The 22330-nt window shown below is 29.1% G+C and overlaps 1 protein-coding gene across 3 annotated transcripts in view; it reads left to right on the top strand.

The window, feature by feature from the left end:
* The first annotated feature begins 839 nt into the window (after nucleotides 1-839).
* Nucleotides 840-22330, top strand: part of LOC119603308 (neuropeptide F receptor-like) — a 57337-nt gene continuing 35846 nt past the window's right edge. For all 3 annotated transcript variants that reach the window (XM_037955309.1, XM_037955310.1, XM_037955308.1), the window contains exon 1: nucleotides 840-1111. In XM_037955309.1, coding sequence (XP_037811237.1) covers nucleotides 1109-1111 — 3 coding nt within the window. In that variant the 5' untranslated portion in view covers nucleotides 840-1108. The remainder of the gene's footprint in view (nucleotides 1112-22330) is intronic.

Below are 22330 nucleotides of genomic sequence, written 5' to 3'. Positions count from 1 at the left end.
TTTTGAGAAACGGTACCTTATAATCAATTAAACTTTAATTTTAGTCGGGAACATCGACACCTTATTTTCCTCCATACAAACGGGGCTGCCCTAATGTCCATATGTATGTACATATTGTAAATAAAGTGTAAAAATTTTAATTGTAATAAAACAATACAACTTATTCTCTGCTATTATTTACCTCTCTTTGCACCCTATACGTATAAGTAACAAAATCAAAATGAAAATTCCTCATACGCCCAAGGGATTGTTGATGTTTATAGTATAAAAATAGAAGTAGTATGTCAAGAATGGTAATGTTATTACGATTTTACTTGTTTGTGTGGGAATGGAGGCGTTCACTCACAAAATGTAATAAATCATGTATGATTACAGGTATAAATAAATTTCATAAACATAGTAATCACTCTAACTAAATTCTGGAAAGATGGCTCGACTATAGAAGCTTCCTACTGTAGTACCTATGTGTTACACATAACTATAAAACGAAAAAGATTTTTAACTTTACAACAAATACACCTTAAGACATATGATTTGAAATTATTTATAAATATAATTACTTAAAAATGGTTTCCCCTCTTCTGCATTAAATCGAAACATTTTTCTTTAAATACAGAAATAATTTGCAAATATTTATTAACCCCAATGCTCTTGTAAATTAATGAAATAATAATTTTTACATTTTATAACACAAATAAAAATAAACTAAAATAAATATAGTGAAATGTTAATTAGATACAAATTCTCATAAACAAATTAAACTAAGTGATTTTTAATGCCGAAACATTTATGGAAAATCACATAAATCATTAGTTGTTATTGCGAAAAAAAAACAATAATAAGAACAACAATATTAAAAGTAAATAAAATCACACTTTATTGGCAAATACAAAAGTGAAATAATAAATGTTGCAATAAATTAAAAATTTTCATAAACAAACACACGTTGTCCAAAATTCTCAATAAAAACTATTATGAATGAAAGCAGTATTCGAAATATAATTGCATTGATTTAATATAAATGAATAATAATGTGCTGCATACAAAAACGTTTATAAATTATAGAAACTATTAACTCATCAATAACATTATTGTTTTGTTAACAAAAATGGTAAGTATGTAGTCGTAATTTCTTCCAATAAGATTTTATATCTTTGAAACTTTGAAAGGTTCATAACCAGGAATATGCAAATGCTTGTTTTTTATGGTGCGTCGTAAAGGCTCATGGACAAGATTAACACTGCTATTTTAAGATCATATTTTATGCATTTAAAGAGCATATTTTTCTTTTACTGCATATTGATATAATGGTCATAAAACACTTTTTTAAGCCTATTTTTGGGTTCCCTTTACATAAACCATCATACGTCCAATATACTATTGGGGTAGTAAAGTTTGTTCGAATAAATCAAAATCGGTCAACAAGTAAGGTAGATGTGGTCAGCATACCCCCCCAACTAAAAATGTGTAGTGTATAATAAATTAAAATACTATAAAAAATTTAATTATTTTTTAAAACACACTATGGTGAAGGACGCAGTCGAATACATAACACATATTTGTTTTTTCTTGAGATTTTATATTTTTACAAATATACATTATACATATGCAAATTTTATAAGAATATTATATCAGTTTTAATTTTGTCAGATTCCCTTAATGTTTACATTTTCTCTTTAAAGTAAATAGTAATAAAATAAAATGTATTAAGAGAAAACCATTATGATATTAAAATACACACAAGACCTAAATGGTGTAATAAAATACCAAATGCAAAGCACAGTAGTGAATAAACTAAGTAAATTATTGTGAACATTTTGTTTTGAATTAGACAAAAAAATTCTCAATCTAGGGAAGTTTATATACATAGCTAAATAAAAATTAGCACATGTGTATATAGTTTTGTAATGATGTCTTAAGTAATTTTTATGATATTTGACCTCTAACTTTAGTCTCTTATTTAGGAGCTTTGTAAAACATTATAAATTATTTTCTTTTTAATTTAAGATTTTAAGTAACATTTTTAGAGATAACATTAAGTTTGTTTAAGAAAATTTCGCTAGCTGTATAATATTTCATATCAAAAAATTTTGATTTTGCCCCACTGTGCCTTGTATCCTTATGTACATACATATCCAATCATTTCCTTTTAGCCCGATAAAATGAAATTATATATATGTATGTATATAATAAAATGTCCATTATGAAGATGTCAAATATTTGTTTGTTTGTACTACTCAATACTCAAGGTCATTCAATTTATTCATCCATTCATTCATTCATTCTATACCACAGACTAAATAAGTAATAAAAACCATTAAAACACAACAGAATACAATCAAATGAATTTCTCAATAACTTCTATTTTGATGACACATTTCTTCAAACTAACGTCAGCACAGTGTAGTTGTATTTTGTTTGTTTTCATTTGTTTTAATGTCAGTTGTGCTTTTCATTTCATTTGTAGCCGCAGTATAATGGAAAACAAATATAAACTGATCGAAACCAACTAAAACACTCACTCATATATTCAATCACGCATATAGAAAAAATGAATATAAATACATAAATAAACAAATCAAATTTAAGATTAATAAATAGTGGAAACTTATTCTTGTTGTCTTTAAAGGAAAATTCGCTAAATTGACGTAATGATTAGGAAAATGGCTTAAATACATATATTTGTGTTCAAGTGGAATGAAAGCAAATTAGAAATTTAATTTCTCTTCTGTACTCACGCTCGGATTAGAATGTCAATACCGAAAATCCTCGGATGATTTTTTGTTTCTATCATTGTTGGATGACCCACCCGGTCCTATAATGTTAGATTGAACTGAACTAGAACTGAACTAGAACTGAACTAGAACTGAAATAGAACTGAACTAGAACTGAACTAGAACTGAACTAGAACTGAACTAGAACCTGAACTAGAACTGAACTAGAACTGAACTAGAACTGAACTAGAACTGAACTAGAACTGAACTAGAACTGAACTAGAACTGAACTAGAACTGAACTAGAACTGAACTAGAACTGAACTAGAACTGAACTAGAACTGAACTGAACTAGAACTGAACTAGAACTGAACTAGAACTGAACTAGAACTGAACTAGAACTGAACTAGAACTGAGCTAGAAACTGAACTAGAACTGAACTAGAACTGAACTAGAACTGAACTAGAACTGAACTAGAACTGAACTAGAACTGAACTAGACTGAACTAGAACTGAACTAGAACTGAACTAGAACTGAACTAGAACTGAACTAGAACTGAACTAGAACTGAACTAGAACTGAACTAGAACTGAACTAGAACTGAACTAGAACTGAACTAGAACTGAACTAGAACTGAACTAGAACTGAACTAGAACTGAACTAGAACTGAACTAGAACTGAACTAGAACTGAACTAGAAACTGAACTAGAACTGAACTAGAACTGAACTAGAACTGAACTAGAACTGAACTAGAACTGAACTAGAACTGAACTAGAACTGAACTAGAACTGAACTAGAACTGAACTAGAACTGAACTAGAACTGAACTAGAACTGAACTAGAACTGAACTAGAACTGAACTAGAACTGAACTAGAACTGAACTAGAACTGAACTAGAACTGACTAGAACTGAACTAGAACTGAACTAGAACTGAACTAGAACTGACTAGAACTGAACTAGAACTGAACTAGAACTGAACTAGAACTGAACTAGAACTGAACTAGAACTGACTAGAACTGAACTGAACTGACTAGAACTGAACTAGAACTGAACTAGAACTGAACTAGAACTGAACTAGAACTGAACTAGTAGAACTGAACTAGAACGCTAGAACTGAACTAGAACTGAACTAGAACTGAACTAGAACTGAACTAGAACTGAACTAGAACTGACTACTAGAACCTGACTAGACTAGAACTGAACTAGAACTGAACTAGAACTGAACTAGAACTGAACTAGAACTGACTAGAACTGAACTAGAACTGAACTAGAACTGAACTAGAACTGAACTAGAACTGAACTAGAACGGAACTAGAACTGAACTAGAACCTGAACTAGAACTGAACTAGAACTGAACTAGAAACTGAACTAGAACTGAACTAGAACTGAACTAGAACTGAACTAGAACTGAACTAGAACTGAACTAGACTGAACTAGACTGAACTAGAACTGAACTGAACTGAACTAGAACTGAACTAGAACTTGAACTAGAACTGAACTAGAACTGAACTAGAACTGAACTAGAACTGAACTAGAACTGAACTAGAACTAGAACTAGAACTGAACTAGAACTGAACTAGAACTGAACTAGAACTGAACTAGAACTGAACTAGAACTGAACTAGAACTGAACTAGAAACTGAACTAGAAACTGAACTAGAACTGAACTAGAACTGAACTAGAACTGAACTAAACTGAACTAGAACTGGAATCTAGAACTGAACTAGAACTGAACTAGAACTGAATAGAACTGAAACTAGAACTGAACTAGAACTTAACTAGAACTGAACTAGAACTGAACTAGAACTGACTAGAACTACTAGAACACTGAACTAGAACTGACTAGAACTGAACTAGAACTAGAACTAGAACTGAACTAGAACTGAACTAGAACTGAACTAGAACTGAACTAGAACTGAACTAGAACTGAACTAGAACTGAACTAGAACTGAACTAGAACTGAACTAGAACTGAACTAGAACTGAACTAGAACTGAACTAGAACTGAACTAGAACTGAACTAGAACTGAACTAGAACTGAACTAGAACTGAACTAGAACTGAACTAGAACTGAACTAACTGAACTAGAACTGAACTAGAACTAGAACTGAACTAGAACTGAACTAGAACTGAACTAGAACTGAACTAGACTGAACTAGAACTGAACTAGAACTGAACTAGAACTGAACTAGAACTGAACTAGAACTGAACTAGAACTGAACTGAACTGAACTAGAACTGAACTGAACTGAACTAGAACTGAACTAGAACTGAACTAGAACTGAACTAGAACTGAACTAGAACTGAACTAGAACTGAACTAGAACTGAACTAGAACTGAACTAGAACTGAACTAGAACTGAACTAGAACTGAACTAGAACTGAACTAGAACTGAACTAGAACTGAACTAGAACTGAACTAGAACTGAACTAGAACTGAACTAGAACTGAACTAGAACTGAACTAGAACTGAACTAGAACTGAACTAGAACTGAACTAGAACTGAACTAGAACTGAACTAGAACTGAACTAGAACTGAACTAGAACTGAACTAGAACTGAACTAGAACTGAACTAGAACTGAACTAGAACTGAACTAGAACGGAACTAGAACTGAACTAGAACTGAACTAGAACTGAACTAGAACTGAACTAGAACTGAACTAGAACTGAACTAGAACTGAACTAGAACTGATCTAGAACTGAACTAGAACTGACCTAGAACTGAAATAGAACTGAACTAGAACTGAACTAGAACTGAACTAGAACTGAACTGAACTGAACTGACTAGAACTGAACTAGAACTGAACTAGAACTGAACTAGAACTGAACTAGAACTGAACTAGAACTGAACTAGAACTGAACTAGAACTGAACTTGAACTGAACTAGAACTGAACTAGAACTGAACTAGAACTGAACTAGAACTGAACTAGAACTGAACTAGAACTGAACTAGAACTGAACTAGAACTGAACTAGAACTGAACTAGAACTGAACTAGAACTAAACTAGAACTGAACTAGAACTGAACTAGAACTGAACTAGAACTGAACTAGAACTGAACTAGAACTGAACTAGAACTGAACTAGAACTGAACTAGAACTGAACTAGAACTGAACTAGAACTGAACTAGAACTGAACTAGAACTGAACTAGAACTGAAATAGAACTGAACTAGAACTGAACTAGAACTGAACTAGAACTGAACTAGAACTGAACTAGAACTGAACTAGAACTGAACTGAACTAGAACTGAACTAGAACTGAACTAGAACTGAACTAGAACTGAACTAGAACTGAACTAGAACTGAACTTGAACTGAACTAGAACTGAACTAGAACTGAACTGAACTAGAACTGAACTAGAACTGAACTAGAACTGAACTAGAACTGAAACTAGAACTGAACTAGAACTGAACTAGAACTGAACTAGAACTGAACTAGAACTGAACTGAACTGAACTAGAACTAGAACGGAACTAGATCATAACCTCTTTTATGTAAAGACTTCGCTTTCACTAAAACTTACTCTTTCGCTTATAAATATTCGATATATTAATAATGAATATTTTTATTTATATATTAACCCCCTTATTCACAAACAACATTTTTATTTAATAAAAGGTTTATAAAACAAAATCTCCATACAAAAACTAATTTATAAACTGTTTATAAAATAAAAATTTTGTTTGTGAATAAGGGAGTAAAAATATAATTTTATAGTTATTATTTCAGAATACAAAATTGTAACGCATTCTAAAAAGTGTCTTTAATAGATCCTTCCAAATGACGCCCATTTTATGTAAAAAATTCTATTTTGCTAACTACTGTATTTCTTTCATATTTCTATTCATCCCCTAAATATACATACATCCAATACTTTAGATATATATATAGAATAGTATATTAGTTAGTTTGTTTTACACGAATATTAGATACACATCTTAAATCACTGACCATATGGAAACTTTGATAGTAGCATAAAAAAATATTAATATTATTTGGAAAACAATTTTATTATAATATTTATGTATAGTTTCAACACAAGTTTTAACCACAAACAAACATATTTTGTTTTACAAGGAATTGTAAAAAACAGTTAAATTAACGTTTTGAAATCAAAAAGACTACAAAGCAAATGTCTTCACCACATTAAATGAAAATATTGAATAAAATATTTGTTTACGGCATTTAAGAGTAAATAAATCTGATCAAAAAAAAGCTATTAATTTTACTGGGATGGAATGAAATATATAGTCTACCGATTTAAGAGAATTTACATACATATGTAAGTATGTATATGTTAAAAAATAAATACCGAAAAAATGCACAAAATTATACTGAAAACAAAACCACCGTATTGCAGAAAATTTTATTATTTTTAATTTTGATTTTTATGAACTTTTAAATATAATGAAGCCATAAATAATTCAACGGTATTAAATTACACTTAAAGAAAAATATTTTGTTTGGTATATGGGACTAAATGGTATTATAAAAGTTAACTTATCAACAAGTTAGAGTGCTATATTTGACTATACTGAATCTTAAATACCCATCACCTATAAACTAGAATTTTATACCGATATCATTATTCATATTTCATGAGTTATTTGCGATTAGATGCTTTAAGAAAGTTGAGTTTAAATGAAATTTCGATGTATACACAACATATTCGTGTAGAATTTTATCTGAATATTATAAATAGCTAATGAGTTATTTAGGATTAAGTGATTTTGAGAAGAGGAATTTATATGGGAGATGTGTATGTTAGCTATGACCAATTGTAGACCGATCCAATATTTATTGGCCGATTTTGGTTTTTTTAAATTGAAAACTTCTCGGAATCATTTGTAATAGAATTATCTAGAAAATTTCAGGGGTATACGTTCATATATATAGATTTCTTTGTTTTTTTGTAATTTCTCCAAGTGTTCATGGGTTTTATATTTATATTTAGCCCGGCTAGAGAAAAACGCCAAGAGAAAAAATAATATGATTTGATATAATGAGACCACACTAAATGAATGTCTTTTTGTATTTTGTTGACAGATTTTTGTGAAATAAATCTCTCAAGAAATAATTAAGACACATAATTTAGTGACAGATTTTTAGAATAATTATTTACTTACATTTAATATAAAGCAGAGGTAGATGGAGAGTTCATGTATATTAATGGACAGTAATTATTAAACAATGTTATATTTGAATTTAATTTGATTTTATATAATATGCGAGTGAGAATATAAAAATAAATAAAGAAGAATAACGACAAATGTATATATAAATGATGAAAGATGTTATTTAATATGTGAAAAGGAAAATTTCCTAAAGCAATTGTATACATTTATCACACTAAAATAGTAGTAGCGTAGAATAGCATAGCAGTTTTATAAATATATACTTTCATACTATTTATAATACTTTCATCTAGGGAGAATGATTATTTTAATTTGTATGTATATCCCAACAAAAACTTTCATTACCAAGTAAGAGATTAAAATATTAAAATTTACTTACACCATAGCATTTTAAGTCATTATTTTAACACGGTCATAGGAAACAAGTACTTACTACTATCGCTTACAAGTGATAAGAAAAATCAATCAATATAAATCGTGTGAAAAAACGTATACGTATATCTACATACATATATGGAGAAGCTAAAGACTAATGAATTAGAAAGTATTTATAAAACACATTTTTAATAAGATGTTTTTAGACTACTTCTAAGGACAAGTAATTGAAAAATGTGTTAATAGGTAAGTCGTTACAAATGAAATTGAAAGTTTTTGCTGGGATGTTTACCACATTTAATACTTTTGTTTGTTTAGTTTACAAAGTAAAGACAATTGTTTACTTAATATGCTACTGGTAATAAAGGGTGGAGTAATTTCGGAGTAATGTCGGTATTGTGCCCTTATGCAATCTATATAGTAGTTAAATGAAAGTAAATTAACTCTGGATGATTGTAAAAATATATACCGAGGGACTATATTCATTACTCTACGTCTTGAGCAAATAATAAATATAGATTCTAAATGTTATATTCAGTAATTAATGTTATAAAATATAGATAAAAAAGAATTAACATTGGTCTCTAAAAAAAACCAATTCCAAACTACAAAGTTTGATACATTTCTTCCAGTTGTATTCATAGTTTCTAAACTGACGCTACTCTACCAAAAATGTTTCTAAAGTAGGTTAAATATGGGCCTTTCTTTATATTAGTATTTATAGGTGAATTTTGACTTTCAAGGACTTTCGATCATTAAGAAAATCGTCAGTATCATTTAGGCTTTTATAAAACTAAGTTTTGCCGAGAGATACAAGAATATTTAACGTATGAATATTTCGGGTATGGGAGCTAGGCGAATGGGCCGATTTAACCATTTTCAATAGGTTTCATCCTTGGGTCAAATTTCATAAAATTATCTTGAAAATTGCGACCTGTAGCATGAGGGCAAGACTTACATAGATACACAGACGGACGGATGGACGAACATAGCTAAATCGACTCAGAAAGTGATTCTGAGCCGATTGGATGTAGGACCAATATTTTTGGATGTTACAAAAATCAGTACAAATTTATAATACCCTCCCTACTATAATGGTATAGGGCACAATAAAGCATTAAATATCAAAATATGCACTTAAACCCTAAAATATGCCCTAAAAATTCGAAAATATACCGAAAATATGTCATTAAAATCTAATCATGTAAAATTATGCTTTTATGGGTAAAATATGCAAAAACACATCGATGTCAAAATTCTTAAATTGTTCTGAAAAGTGTAAATATGTATGTATATCATCTACAACTCCATAGGACGCACCATAAGAAACACGCATTAGCACGTTTTGGTTTCCCTGGTAATCAGACATTTTGCCCGAAACCATAAAGTTTAAACAAGTTATATTAAAATATTCGGTTGTACTAACATGGCAAAATATTAGTTCTACAAAGTGCTATATACACATTAGGGACGCTCATATTGGGATTTTTTTATAAGGGGTTATTGTTTTAATTCGTTTAAGTATTAAATAGGATAATATGGAACTTTGCGGACTTAAGTATTGCAATTCAACATGGAATCCGTTGTCACTGAACTAATGATTTCTATATATTGTGTTCCAGCTTGGTAACAACTTCTTGCATTATCTAAGCTTGAAAAACTTCTTCATAATAAAAATTTTTTAAAGCATGAAGGAGGAATATCCCTTATAAAAAGTATTTTGATAAAAAGGTTAAGATTTATTAAACCTTTTATGAAATTGTAATCAATCTTGTTAGTTATAAAATAAAGTTGTAATAAGCCAAACTTGATGGTTAAAAGTTGATATATAAGAACCATTTTACGGATAACGAACTAAATAAATGAATAAGGGAAACCTAATAAAACTTACCGTTTAAAATAGTTGATGTTGGCTGTAAAAAAATAAAATATTGATTTAATTAAAGTTTAATATTTTATAAAATACTATATACTAAGTAAAATTCAACTTTATGTTGCAGATTTCTAAATCTACTAATGTTATCTAAATAATTTAATTTTTAAATTATTTAAAATTTAGTAAAAGTATAGAGTTCTTAGAGTCTTAAACCATGTTAACGCCTTATAATTTATGTAAAACAAATAACTTAACAAGTTAAACCATTTATTAAGTACTCAAGCACAGAGTTTTCACCTTGGTCAATGCTATTTCATTATTTATGGCTTCCGTTTCCTTTGTTTTTTGTTTGTTTCATTTTGCCATAAACGTTATGTCACCATGAAGTGTATTAAACTCCCTCCAGATGAACATAAAACTCTTATTTTCTTAAAATTTATAACATCCCTTGACATTTGGAATCTTTCTTTTATAAAGGAATGTTTGTTTTTTTTTGTTATTATTTTTACGACTGTCGAAATTTCTCGCAAAAAAAAAGAAAAGGTACAAAATGCTTTTAGGAAATAAAAATTGTGTCTACGTGGTTGTAAATTATCACTGAACACTTCTTTAACTACACACTCACTCATAATGTGTATTTTTTTTACTCACATAAAGGAATTGTATCCTTCAGGCCAAATTTATTCTTAGATTTTTTTTTGCTAAGACAAAAATGTTTATGCTTCAGAGTGTTTAAATGAAATTTAAGAAAGTTCCCAATTTTGTAAGCATGTATGTATATAAATCGTAATCATCTTTAAACTAATGAGTTTAGGTTGGTTATGTGGTTGAAGGTGAGTGAGGTGTAGTGCCTCTGGCCATAATGATTTTATGAGTTTATTAGTATTTTCGAAATTGATGAATTGAGCTAAAGGAAATAATTTAAATAAGAAGTTAGAAAATACATTCGATTAGGCCCAAGCCCATAGAATAGCTTATATCGATATAAGATAGTTTTCGGAAGCAATTTTTTGTATGACTTATGGCTCATACGATTTTAGTTGAATTAATATTAAAACATTTGCATTGTATTAAAGTTAAGGCGATTTTCGGAAGTGGGTCTTATACGAGATCTTTAGGCAATAAGGTCACGATAATGAAAAAAGTTATGTAAATGTAGTTAATATTTGTATAAATTCTATCTGGATATATCCAATACAATATGTTTGACAGATCAATGTTAGTTTATGTAATTTTCGGATTATGGTTTTATCCATCACATCAGGTTTTCCAGATATAGTGTTATAAAGTTTGAAAAACCCGTTTTTGAACATATTTGAGACGCTATAATAGCGAGAAGATACTTTCGTTTATAAAATTTGTTATTTCATCTGAAAATCCAATTGAATTGTTTAAAAATCTCTTTAATTTTTATTTTAAAGTCGACAGACTTTCAGATGACATACCAGATTTTGTAAATAAAGATATCTTGTAGCACTTATAACGTCCTAATATAGCCTAAAAGTGGATTATTTCAACTTATGACACGATATTTGGAAAACCTGATGTGATGAATAAATTCTAGATTTGTATTCAGCGCAGCTCAATCCTTCAGAAGAGTACGAAGTAAATTTTTGTCTTTGGATTTCGACTTTTTTCAAATACACCGAAGTACCTACTCAGATTAAGGATATAAATCTACATATCGTCATAAAATCTCATTTAGATATTGTTCTTTAAATGAATGGATAATCAAACTGTGGAATGTATTTCGATTGATACATTTTTAATTTAAAACATTTATGAGAAAATGCTAGCTAATATATAGTTTTCAAACTAGAATTTATTGCGTCATTCGAAGCGTGTTAAAGCGTACATTCATACTATATATGTGCAATATATGTATAACTATTCATACACGCCTTTTTATACCCTACACCACTTTAGTGGGGAGGGTATATTGGGTTTGTGCTGATGTTTGTAACGCACAATAATATTGGTCATATACCCACCTTAAAGTATACCAATCGGCTCAGAATCATTTTCTGAGTCGATTTAGCTATGTCCGTCCGTCCATGTAAACCTTGTAATCAAATTACAGGTCGCAATTTTGAAGATAATTCAATAAAATTTGGTACATGATCTTCTATTGTCCCAGGGACGAAGCCTGTTGAAAATGGTTTACATCGGTCCATTATTTCACCTAGCCCCCATACAACTGAACCCGCCGAATAGGGCTTTTATGTTCATAATTATGTTTAATATACTCATATCTCGACAAAAAGCTGCAATAACCAAGTTGTATACAAGACTTGATGACACCCACGAATTCCATAATAATAGGTTCTCATATGACCCTAGCCCCTATGAAAAGCCCCCATCAAAATTTCACTTAAATGTCCACAATTTTATTCAACAATAAACGGCTTAAGTATGTATATCTAAGGCAAGGTACAATTCAACTTAAATGCTTTATTATGGCAACTAAATCACATTATATTTTTGTCAAAGGTGTAGGGTATTATATGGTCGGCCTCGCCCGACTATAATTTCTTACTTGTTAAACATTAGGATAGTTTTAAAAAAATTTTAAATATTTTTTTCCTTCCAAAATCGTTTGTTCTTGTATTATATGAATAATGCTTTACAGAATTTGAATCTACCTTAAATAACATACTTTTCAGAGCAGCAAAAAAAACTGTTTATTTCGATAGTTCTTTAAGATATTTTATATTTATACAGAAATTTATAATAGAACTTATACAGAAATTTATAATAGACTTTTTTTCTATGACAATGTTCATACAACCAATAAATAGAAATTTTTCAAAGAAAAATAAAAAAGATATTTTCATTTTACCAATGCAATCTATTGGCGTAAAAGATCAACATTTTTCAAAAAGCACGAGAATGTGATGTTTTAGTCCAAAATCAACTGTAAATGGTTAAACATGTTAATAAAAAAAATTTTTGACATTTTGAATCTAGAAAATAAAAGATAGCGACTAGTCCCTAGATACATATCCCAGCAAAAACTCGGTAATGACATGTACTTACAATGACTACTACATACCGTCGGTATTACTTTTAAGTAATCTTGTAATGATTTACATATAATCAGATGTGTAAATACTTTATTTTGAATTTTCCCATTTAAATGCTTTTTGCACACACAGAAAGAAAATAGTTTTTGTATGTGAAAATTATTATTTGACTCACAATAAAATAACTAAGTAAACAGTGGTGTCATGAGTAAGATAGCAAACTAACGAACATGAGGTCCAGGTTCGTGAGTAGTTTTATTGTACGAGAAACAAAACAACTTTTTAACTCCTTATTTGTATGTACTTATTTAAGTAGCGAGCATGGTAACTACCTGTCTCCAATATCATCACTGTGTTAAAATTATGAGTTAAAATGCTAATGAATTCAAAGTGAATTTTTAATCATTTTTACTCAATACTTTTCAATAAGTTTTTGTTGTGATGTTATATATTTTGTTTCTCTAGATCATAATCGTAAATCATTTCAATTTTGTATGCCTTATAAAAACATTTAAGTAGAGAGTGTATATTAGAGATATATTAGCCTATTTATTTTTTATCTAAATCGTATCGGAATAAACTCTTTAAATACGAACGAATTGTGTACGTGAGATTGAATGCGAGATAAAAGAATTGCAAATTGAATATCAAATATCACACTAAATTGCACACGTGAATACATGCATACTATATTTTCGCATATTTTTGTTCATTAACATACATACATATGTATGTATATAGTTATTCAAAAGATTTTGATTGGAATTCGTGAAGTGTTGATTCAAACGTGTTTTTTTATGTTTTTTAGTTGTTACCATTAACAACTGTATTTCAGAGGAAAACAATGTGAATATTTATTGCTGATGATATGTTACATTATGACAAATAACAAGTCGGCTATGTACGATTATGTGATACCTTATATCGATGTGAATTAATATTTGGAAGTAATTTACTTTCCTTATGAATGTTACTTCTATGGGAGCCATATCCAATGATGGATAGATCCGCAAAAAAATATTGTAAAGTTTTATATCCGATTATTAGGAACTTATTTTTACGTATTATAGAGTTATCTTCAAAATTGCAATATGGTAAACAGAAGTGATTCTAGGTATTATAAACAATTGCACTAACGTATGATACGTCCTATCCACTATATTGTTACACGGTAGAAATATTTATTTAATTTGTGCGAAAAATAACATGTGAATTTTAAAACTATATTTATAGCCACCACTACGCTGATATTTATTTCCTGATAAATCTTCATAAAAAAGAATACATTTTTAGATGGCTTTAAAAAGCTTCACAAATGAAGTCTTAAAAATGTTATTGTTCTATTTAACATTGATAAGAATACTAAAAGGAAAAATAAAATTTATGTATATAATCAATAAAGGAAAACAAAACAACATTTAAAGAGAAATTAAAAACAAGTAAGAAATTATAGTCGGGCGAGGCCGACCATATAATACCCTACACTTGTAAAAAATAAAATGCGATTTAGTTTTCATAATAAAGCATTTAAGTTGAATTGTACCTTGCCTTGAATTATACTTAAGCCATTTATTGTTGAACAAAATTGTGGACATTAAGGTCAAATTTTGAAGGAGGCTTTGTATAGGGGCTAGGGCCAAAAGAGACCCTATAATTACAAAATTCATGAGGGTCATCAAGGCTAGTATAGAACTTGATTTTGCAGCTTTTTGTCGAGATACGAGTATATTAAACATAATTATGAACTTAAAAGCCCTATTCGGCGGGTACAGTTGTATGGGGGCTAGGTGAAATAACGGACCGATGTTAATTATTTTCAATAGGCTTTGTCTCCGGTACCATAGAAGATCATGTGCAAAATTTCATTGCATTATCTTCAAAATTGCGACCTGTAGTTTGATTACAAGGTTTACAAGCCCTATTTGGGGCATCAGTTGTATGGGGGCTAGGTGAAATAATAGACCGATCTTAACCATTTTCAATAGGCTTCGTCCCTGGGACAATAGAAGACCATGTACCAAATTTCATTGAATTATCTAAATCGACTTAGAAAATGATTCTAAGCCGATTGGTATACTTTAAGGTGGGTATATGACCAATATTATTTTACGTTACAAACATCAGCACAAACCCAATATACCCTCCCCACTAAAGTGGTGTAGGGTATAAATACACTTTAAAAATTTTATTTATATAGTATGTCAATTATCATAAATAAACAAGTAAGAAGTCTATATTCGCTTTTACCGATTATTATATACTCTTCACCAGAGTGTGTTTAAAAAAAAATTATTTTATAAAATATCTGGGGCTTCAGAAATTTGATTTCTACAGACAGACAAACGAACATGGCGCAATCCTTGCCACTCCGCTATCTATAAGGATCCAGAATATACATACTTTATAGGGTGGGAAAATTATATTGTGGAAATTGCAAACGGAATGACCCTTCTTAGGAAGGTGAATGGACCCGATGTTCTGTATATAGGCACCATCATTTTTAAGAGCGGTTGAGAACGCTAAATAGATTATTTTCAGTATTTAGTACTTTTATTCTTAAAATGTAATCTTCTGAAACCATTTCGACATCTAAAAATTCCATACCTTTTTTGGGACCTCCATAATATTTATTTGTAGAAAAAATTGGTATATGCAGATTTCAGGATAAAATGTAGAAATTACTAATAAAAAGTCAAACTTATTCTCGCAACAAGTATGAGTGATTGAAGTCATTATACCCTGGCGTAAGTGATCCATTTAGGTAATCCAAAAACTACTCCCCTGTAAACATTATTGGAGTACTTGATCCGTTTATTAGTCCTATATAATGCAGACATGCATCATTTTATTTATTATTTTTGAAAACAATTTGCATTACATGGACCATGTTCTGATCATGTACTCTCATAATTTTAGTAAGTGAGTTGTTTTGGTATTACTCCAATGTAATGTCCTAATCTAGAACATCACAATGTTAAATAAAGTGTGCTTTTCTATATATTTAGATTAGTTTGGTTTACGAAAGAATAAAAATTTTATTAATACTATAGTAATCCGTTTACGATTTCACATTATTTGTATAAAAATATTACTTTTGCAGCATTAGTGATGCAAGTCATATCACAGGTGTGAGGATTCTCTGACTATTTTAAGATATGGTGTTTTTTATAATATATATAACATCCAAAATGATAGAATGTATGTCAGATATACATATATATTTATAAACGATTTCCATCTTAATATAGAAGATAATTTACATACATATGTAAATACATACATTTGTATATATGGGCTTTTCCACTGAAACTCTACTTTTGTCACATCATGTCACGCAACATTAACTGCCTAGATCTTAAGATCATTCAGTTCCATTGGTCTCTTCTTTTTCTATATTTGTATACTAGCTATATTTGTATACTAGCTATACCCACCCTAAAAGGAATGTGTATAAATAAAAATCCCACTTAACGATTTTGAAGATTCTAACTACAATAGTTTTCCAGACTTATAATATGTTACATATGAGAGATATCAAGCAAATTATTGCCAGGACGCCAGTTTTTATCTATCGCCAATTTCTATCTATCTATAAAAAATTTGAATAATATAAGAGTTTCCAAGATGCACGAAATTTTGCATTTAATTCATATATATTGTGCCAAGCCACCCATTGAAAGTCCGCCCGTTATGCTCTAAATGTTCACATGAATTTCAAAGTTCTTCATGTAAAATTTTAAGATTCTAGCTCTAATAGTTTCTCAGATATACGAATTTTTCTATTTGAGCTTGAAGCCCCCATATGAAAGTCCAAAATGTTCAGATACTAAACTAATTTGTGCAAAATTTTATAAATCAAGTTCTATTAGTTTCCCAGATAAACGAAATTATATATTTAATGCATATGGGAGGTGCCTAGTTCCCCATTGAAAGTCCGCCCGTTATGTTCTAAATGTTCACATGAATTTCAAAGTTCTTCATGTAAAATTTTAAGATTCTAGCTCTAATAGTTTCTCAGATATACGAATTTTTCTATTTGATTCATATGGGGGCTTCAAGACCCCCCAGATGAAAGTCCGCTTTTTTTTCCTCCAAAATGTTCAGATGAATATTTAAGTTCTTTGTGCAAAATTTGAAGAATTTAGTTCCATTAGTTTTCCAGATAAACGAATTTTTGTCTTTAAGTAATATGGGAGGTGCCGCTCCCCTCATGGGTAGTCCGCCAAATTATTACCCAAAGTGTTTAGATGGATGTTCAAGTTATTCGTGTAAAATTTGAAGATTCTAACTATAATAGTTTCTAAGATAAACGTATTTTTGTATTTAATTTATATGGGAGGTGCCACGCCCCATAATGCTAGTCCGCCTACTTTTTGTCCTAAATAATAATATTGACACTAAAGATGCTCCGACAAAATTTGAGGAGTATAACTGTTATATTATCTAAAATATACGGATTTAACATTTTCTTAATATGGGAGTGGCTCCTCGCCCACTTGGAATTTCAAAATAAAAAGTAGCCTATTAGCTATTCCAGACATACAGTAATACGCTGTGAAAATTTTAATAAAATCGGTTCAGCCGTTTAGTAGTCTATAACGTTCAAACATACAAACAAACACACATTCATTTTTATATATATAGATAGATAGGTACAGTTATGGTGCATGACCGGATGTGACAAAAGTAGACATTTCAGTAGAAATACCCATATGTATGTATATTACATTCTTAACACAAAATTGTGGAAATTACAAAAATAATAATAAATGTATGGTATTAAAAAACAACCTTAATACATATAAGTACTTATTATGTTTAATATACAATACATAGTCGTACATTCATATGTATGTTTACAAGAGTATTATATTGGTATGTATTTTTAACGATTTTAACATTTTCTGACATTAAATTTACACATTATACTCGTTCTCTTTTGTATGGTTACAAAATGAACAAACAAAATCTTTCTTTTATTTTTATTTGTAAAGAAATGTTAAAAAAAGGAAAACATAACAAACAACTCCTACGTAAAAGAACTTTCAACATACTGTTACTGCTAAGACATGTGTCTAAATGCATTAAAAAGCATAATAAGAAACATTAAAGTTCATGTAACATGTTGTTTATGTTTCCTTTTCCTTTCTATATCCTTACGTTTATTTTTATGATATATATATTTTTTTATCTTCTCAACCCCTCAATATGTTTGTATGATACAATATGTAAATTATGGTGGCGCCCTTAGTATAAGGGACAAACTAGGTGTCGATGTTAACATCTAAAATTTTTGTCCTCACGTTAATATATTAGTGAGTTGGATCAAAGGATTAAAAGGTAATTTTTATGATATTTTCATATTTCTTGCGAAGAAAACAAATTTGGTATCAATATGATAACTCTATGAATGGTCTTTTAATACCGTATTAGCAATTTTTATTTTCGAAAATTGATTATTGGAATTAAGTGAATTAAATTTTAACCCAGAGGCGAGAGTATGTATATTGTTCTAAAGGATTTAGCTGCACTGAACTCTCATATATGCTTTTGGTCATATTCAGTACGTTTTAAAACAGCGACGACAATTTTGTTTGTAACATCGGTTATGCCATTTGAAAGTCCAAACTGTGGACTATTTTCTTTAGATTTAGCTCATAAAATATTGAAGCAAGTACTAGTACACTTTGATTTAAGTAAACTTTCATTTCAGTTAGAACATCAAGAAGTTTAGTTTTGGGGTGACCCTAATGTATTTGTACATGTTTACGTTTTATTGTAATTATTTATTTTGTTGATCACGATTTTTATAAATAATACTTAAATTAAATAATACTTAAATTAAACTAAACGATAAAGAAATATAATGGTTACAAAGATACCTTTTAATACAAAAAGAACAATTCTTCAAATTTGAAGTTTAAATGTAAGAATTTTGGATATAAAATTTATTCTGTACTTTTGTAATTTCTTTTTACTTCAAAAGATCTCTAAACAAAATTATTACTTCTGTAATGACAAAGCTATTTATTTTTACCATATTTGAGGATGGTGAAAAACAAAAAAGTTAGCATTTCGTTCAAATAATAATAATAATAATTTTAACCCTCTAGGATGGATTAATTACTTTTTACAAATATGTCGAAATACCACGACCATACTATTTACTTTCGCTGTGGCGTAAATTATTTAACGGTCCTTACTATTTTGACATTTGAATGTTTCGAAAGTTAAAACGATTTAGTCCCTCAAACAAAAAGTCGAGAAAATAAAGAATATTTTGTTCTATAAAATTCTATTAAATTTTAATTTCATAATATCGTTCATTTCTATAAGACATAGTCCAAAAAAAGTCGTTTCGAAACAATTGGCTTTGAATGTTTAATAACATTTTACTATTTTTATAAAACTTTTAAATAAATCAACGGGTTTGATTCAGATAGTAAAGGTTAATATGTTCTCGTCTAAATTAAAATAAAATAAACATAGTAATTGGCATATCTAAAAAGCAATAAATTTTTAACTTAAAGCTAAAAAATTCCATTTTCTCTACCTTTTCATTAATCATTATTTTAACACGGTGAAGACATTGGAGGTAAGTACCTACCACGTTCACTTACTAATAACTACTTAAATAAGTATTTACCAATAGGGAGTCAAAAACTTGTTTTGTTTTACACAGAAAAAAATGCTCACACAGAACTTGGACCTCTTATTCATTAGTTCGCTGTCACCACTGCTTAATTTTACTGTGCAATCAAATAAAATGTGCAAATAAAACGGCAAATCTAATAAATAAAGTACTTACGTATATGATTGTAAAGTAAGTTATTCTGTAAGTACAAGTCATTACCATCTTTTTGCTGGGAAGCTTTTAATTGTCAAGGTGCAAGTAAAACTGTATTATTGTGAGAAGTAAGTTAATTATAAATTAAAATGTAATTATAGCAACTATTCATGATAATGTTTTCAGTAAAAACCACTCCAGTACTTCCAGGATATATGTACAAAAATATGTATATTTAAATAATATTCGTTTAAAAATACTTTTCGCAAATAATCCCATAATCATATATCATATGTAACGTGACCAGATGGTTTTTGAGTGATTTTTTCCGAGTGATTAAAAAGCGGGATTTTGAAGAAAATATTTTGAAAAAGCGGGATTTTGAAAATTGTTATTCATTAAATCGGGATTTAATAATACTTAACATCAAAACAAGTAAAAGTGTTGTATTCATACATACATATATCGATATTAATATGAGCATCTGGGTGATTTTAAATCTCTTTTATGGAGGAAAAAATTTAATATTCAGAGTTTTTGTTATTTTTTACAAAAAATTTTTATTGGTGTTACTCACAACACTCTAATAATGGCTTTCAACCTTTAAAAAGCGGGATAATCCCGCTTTTGGCGTGATGTCTGGTCAGGTTAATCATATGTGATATCGTGCTTAATGTGCAATCATTCATGTAGTACTTATTTATTTTTGCATCATTCATTCTTATCGAATCATGTTTAAAACGTAAATGATTGAATTTTTGATAAAGCTATTTTAAGAACAAACTACATATTTTACAATTTTACTTTTCCGCTCTTTAAATTTAATGAAGTGTAAAACTTTACACAGGACGTTACACATGCAAGTTTAAGGGGGCGTAAAAGTACATACACACAGCAGATATTTAAGATATTTACACCCAATACACCAAAAGTCTTGAACTTAAAATTTAATATCAACGCCTAGGTTTTGAAGTCATAAAACATTTTTTGTTCAAATATAGCTCTGATTTCGAACTTTTAACTTTTACTAATGTTAAAATATAGGGGCCGAATTACTGAAAAATCTTACAGTTGTGCCTCTTCTGTTGTCTATAGATTAAAACATTTATTTTATATGTAATCAGTAAAACTTTTAGACTTTATTCTAAGATATATATATATCTGTATCTCGAAAACAGACCCTTGCATTTATGTTTGTTGGGCAAAACATACATATGTATGTATTAGGGTGATCGATTATTCGACATTTTCCAAAAACCGGTTTTCGAATAATTCGAATAGTTGACATTTGAAAAAAACCGGTTGACATTTTTCAAATCCAGAAAAAACCGGTTAACCGGTTTTTCATTATAAATAACAAAATCTATTTTAATTTGAAAAAATAGACGTTTATGTTTAAATTTAATTAATAAAACAGGACTTAACTGTTTTTTAACAGTTTAAAAGATTATAACTTTAGATCTAGTCGTCTGATTTACTTTATTTCTTTAATGTAAAAAATGGAAAAAAGTAGAACACTTCTGTTGAACATAAGGAACTATGTAATTCTAGCTTATTCTAAAATCCCTATTTAGACAATTTTCATAGTCATTCCAACACTTCCATAATATTTTAGCCGCAAATTTATTATTGTAATTGAAATATAATCTTAAGATTGATAAAATTTTATCAAACTGTTATTCCAATAAACTTTACAAATAAAAATTGTTAATTAATTAGGAAAATCAAAAAAGTTTAACCCAAGGTGCATTAGAAAAATATACTCTAGTTCCTGGACTCCAATATTTTTAATATATAGACGGGCTGTATTTTTATTTACTTCAAAATTTAACTTAAGTAATCTTTGAATACAAAGCAAATTAAAAGTATTCGAAACCGGTTTTTAAAAAGTAGAAAAACCGGGTTGTTCGATATTCGAAAAATCAACATTTAGAAAAAACCGACACTGGTATAACAGAAAAAACCGGTTTTAAAACCGGTTGAAAATCCGAGTCGATCACCCTAATATGTATACATTTGTTTTTTGGAAAAAAACCTACTTACTTATCATATTAACAAGATAATGTAAAATCAATTGGACACAGAGTAATTTATATTGTTTCCATAGTTTTACATTAAGTGATGAGAAAATAATTTAAAAAAGAAATATGTTGTATCTAGTAGTAACGAAAGTTTGACCTAAGTTGCATAATAAGCCTAAAGAATACACTCAAACCTCGTTTTATGCGATTAATTCGTTTGAAAAAATCTTATTGTTGAGTTAAAAAATTATTTTTTTATAGATATCCCCCACGACTACTTATTAGTCGTATACGCTTCTTTTGAGCAAAAAGGCCCATTTTGAAATAAAATTAAAAAAAACATATATTTTTTTGCAAATAGAGAAGAAATAGCTTTCATTTGAAAAACACGCTGTATGGCCAAAAT

The sequence above is a fragment of the Lucilia sericata genome, unplaced genomic scaffold, assembly GCF_015586225.1.
Source record: "Lucilia sericata isolate MDLA Ls3-8-SP2 unplaced genomic scaffold, ASM1558622v1 Contig000292F_arrow, whole genome shotgun sequence".
NCBI lineage: Eukaryota > Metazoa > Arthropoda > Insecta > Diptera > Calliphoridae > Lucilia > Lucilia sericata.
The sequence above is the reverse complement of the archived record's forward strand: the minus strand, read 5'-3'. Positions and strand labels throughout refer to the sequence as shown.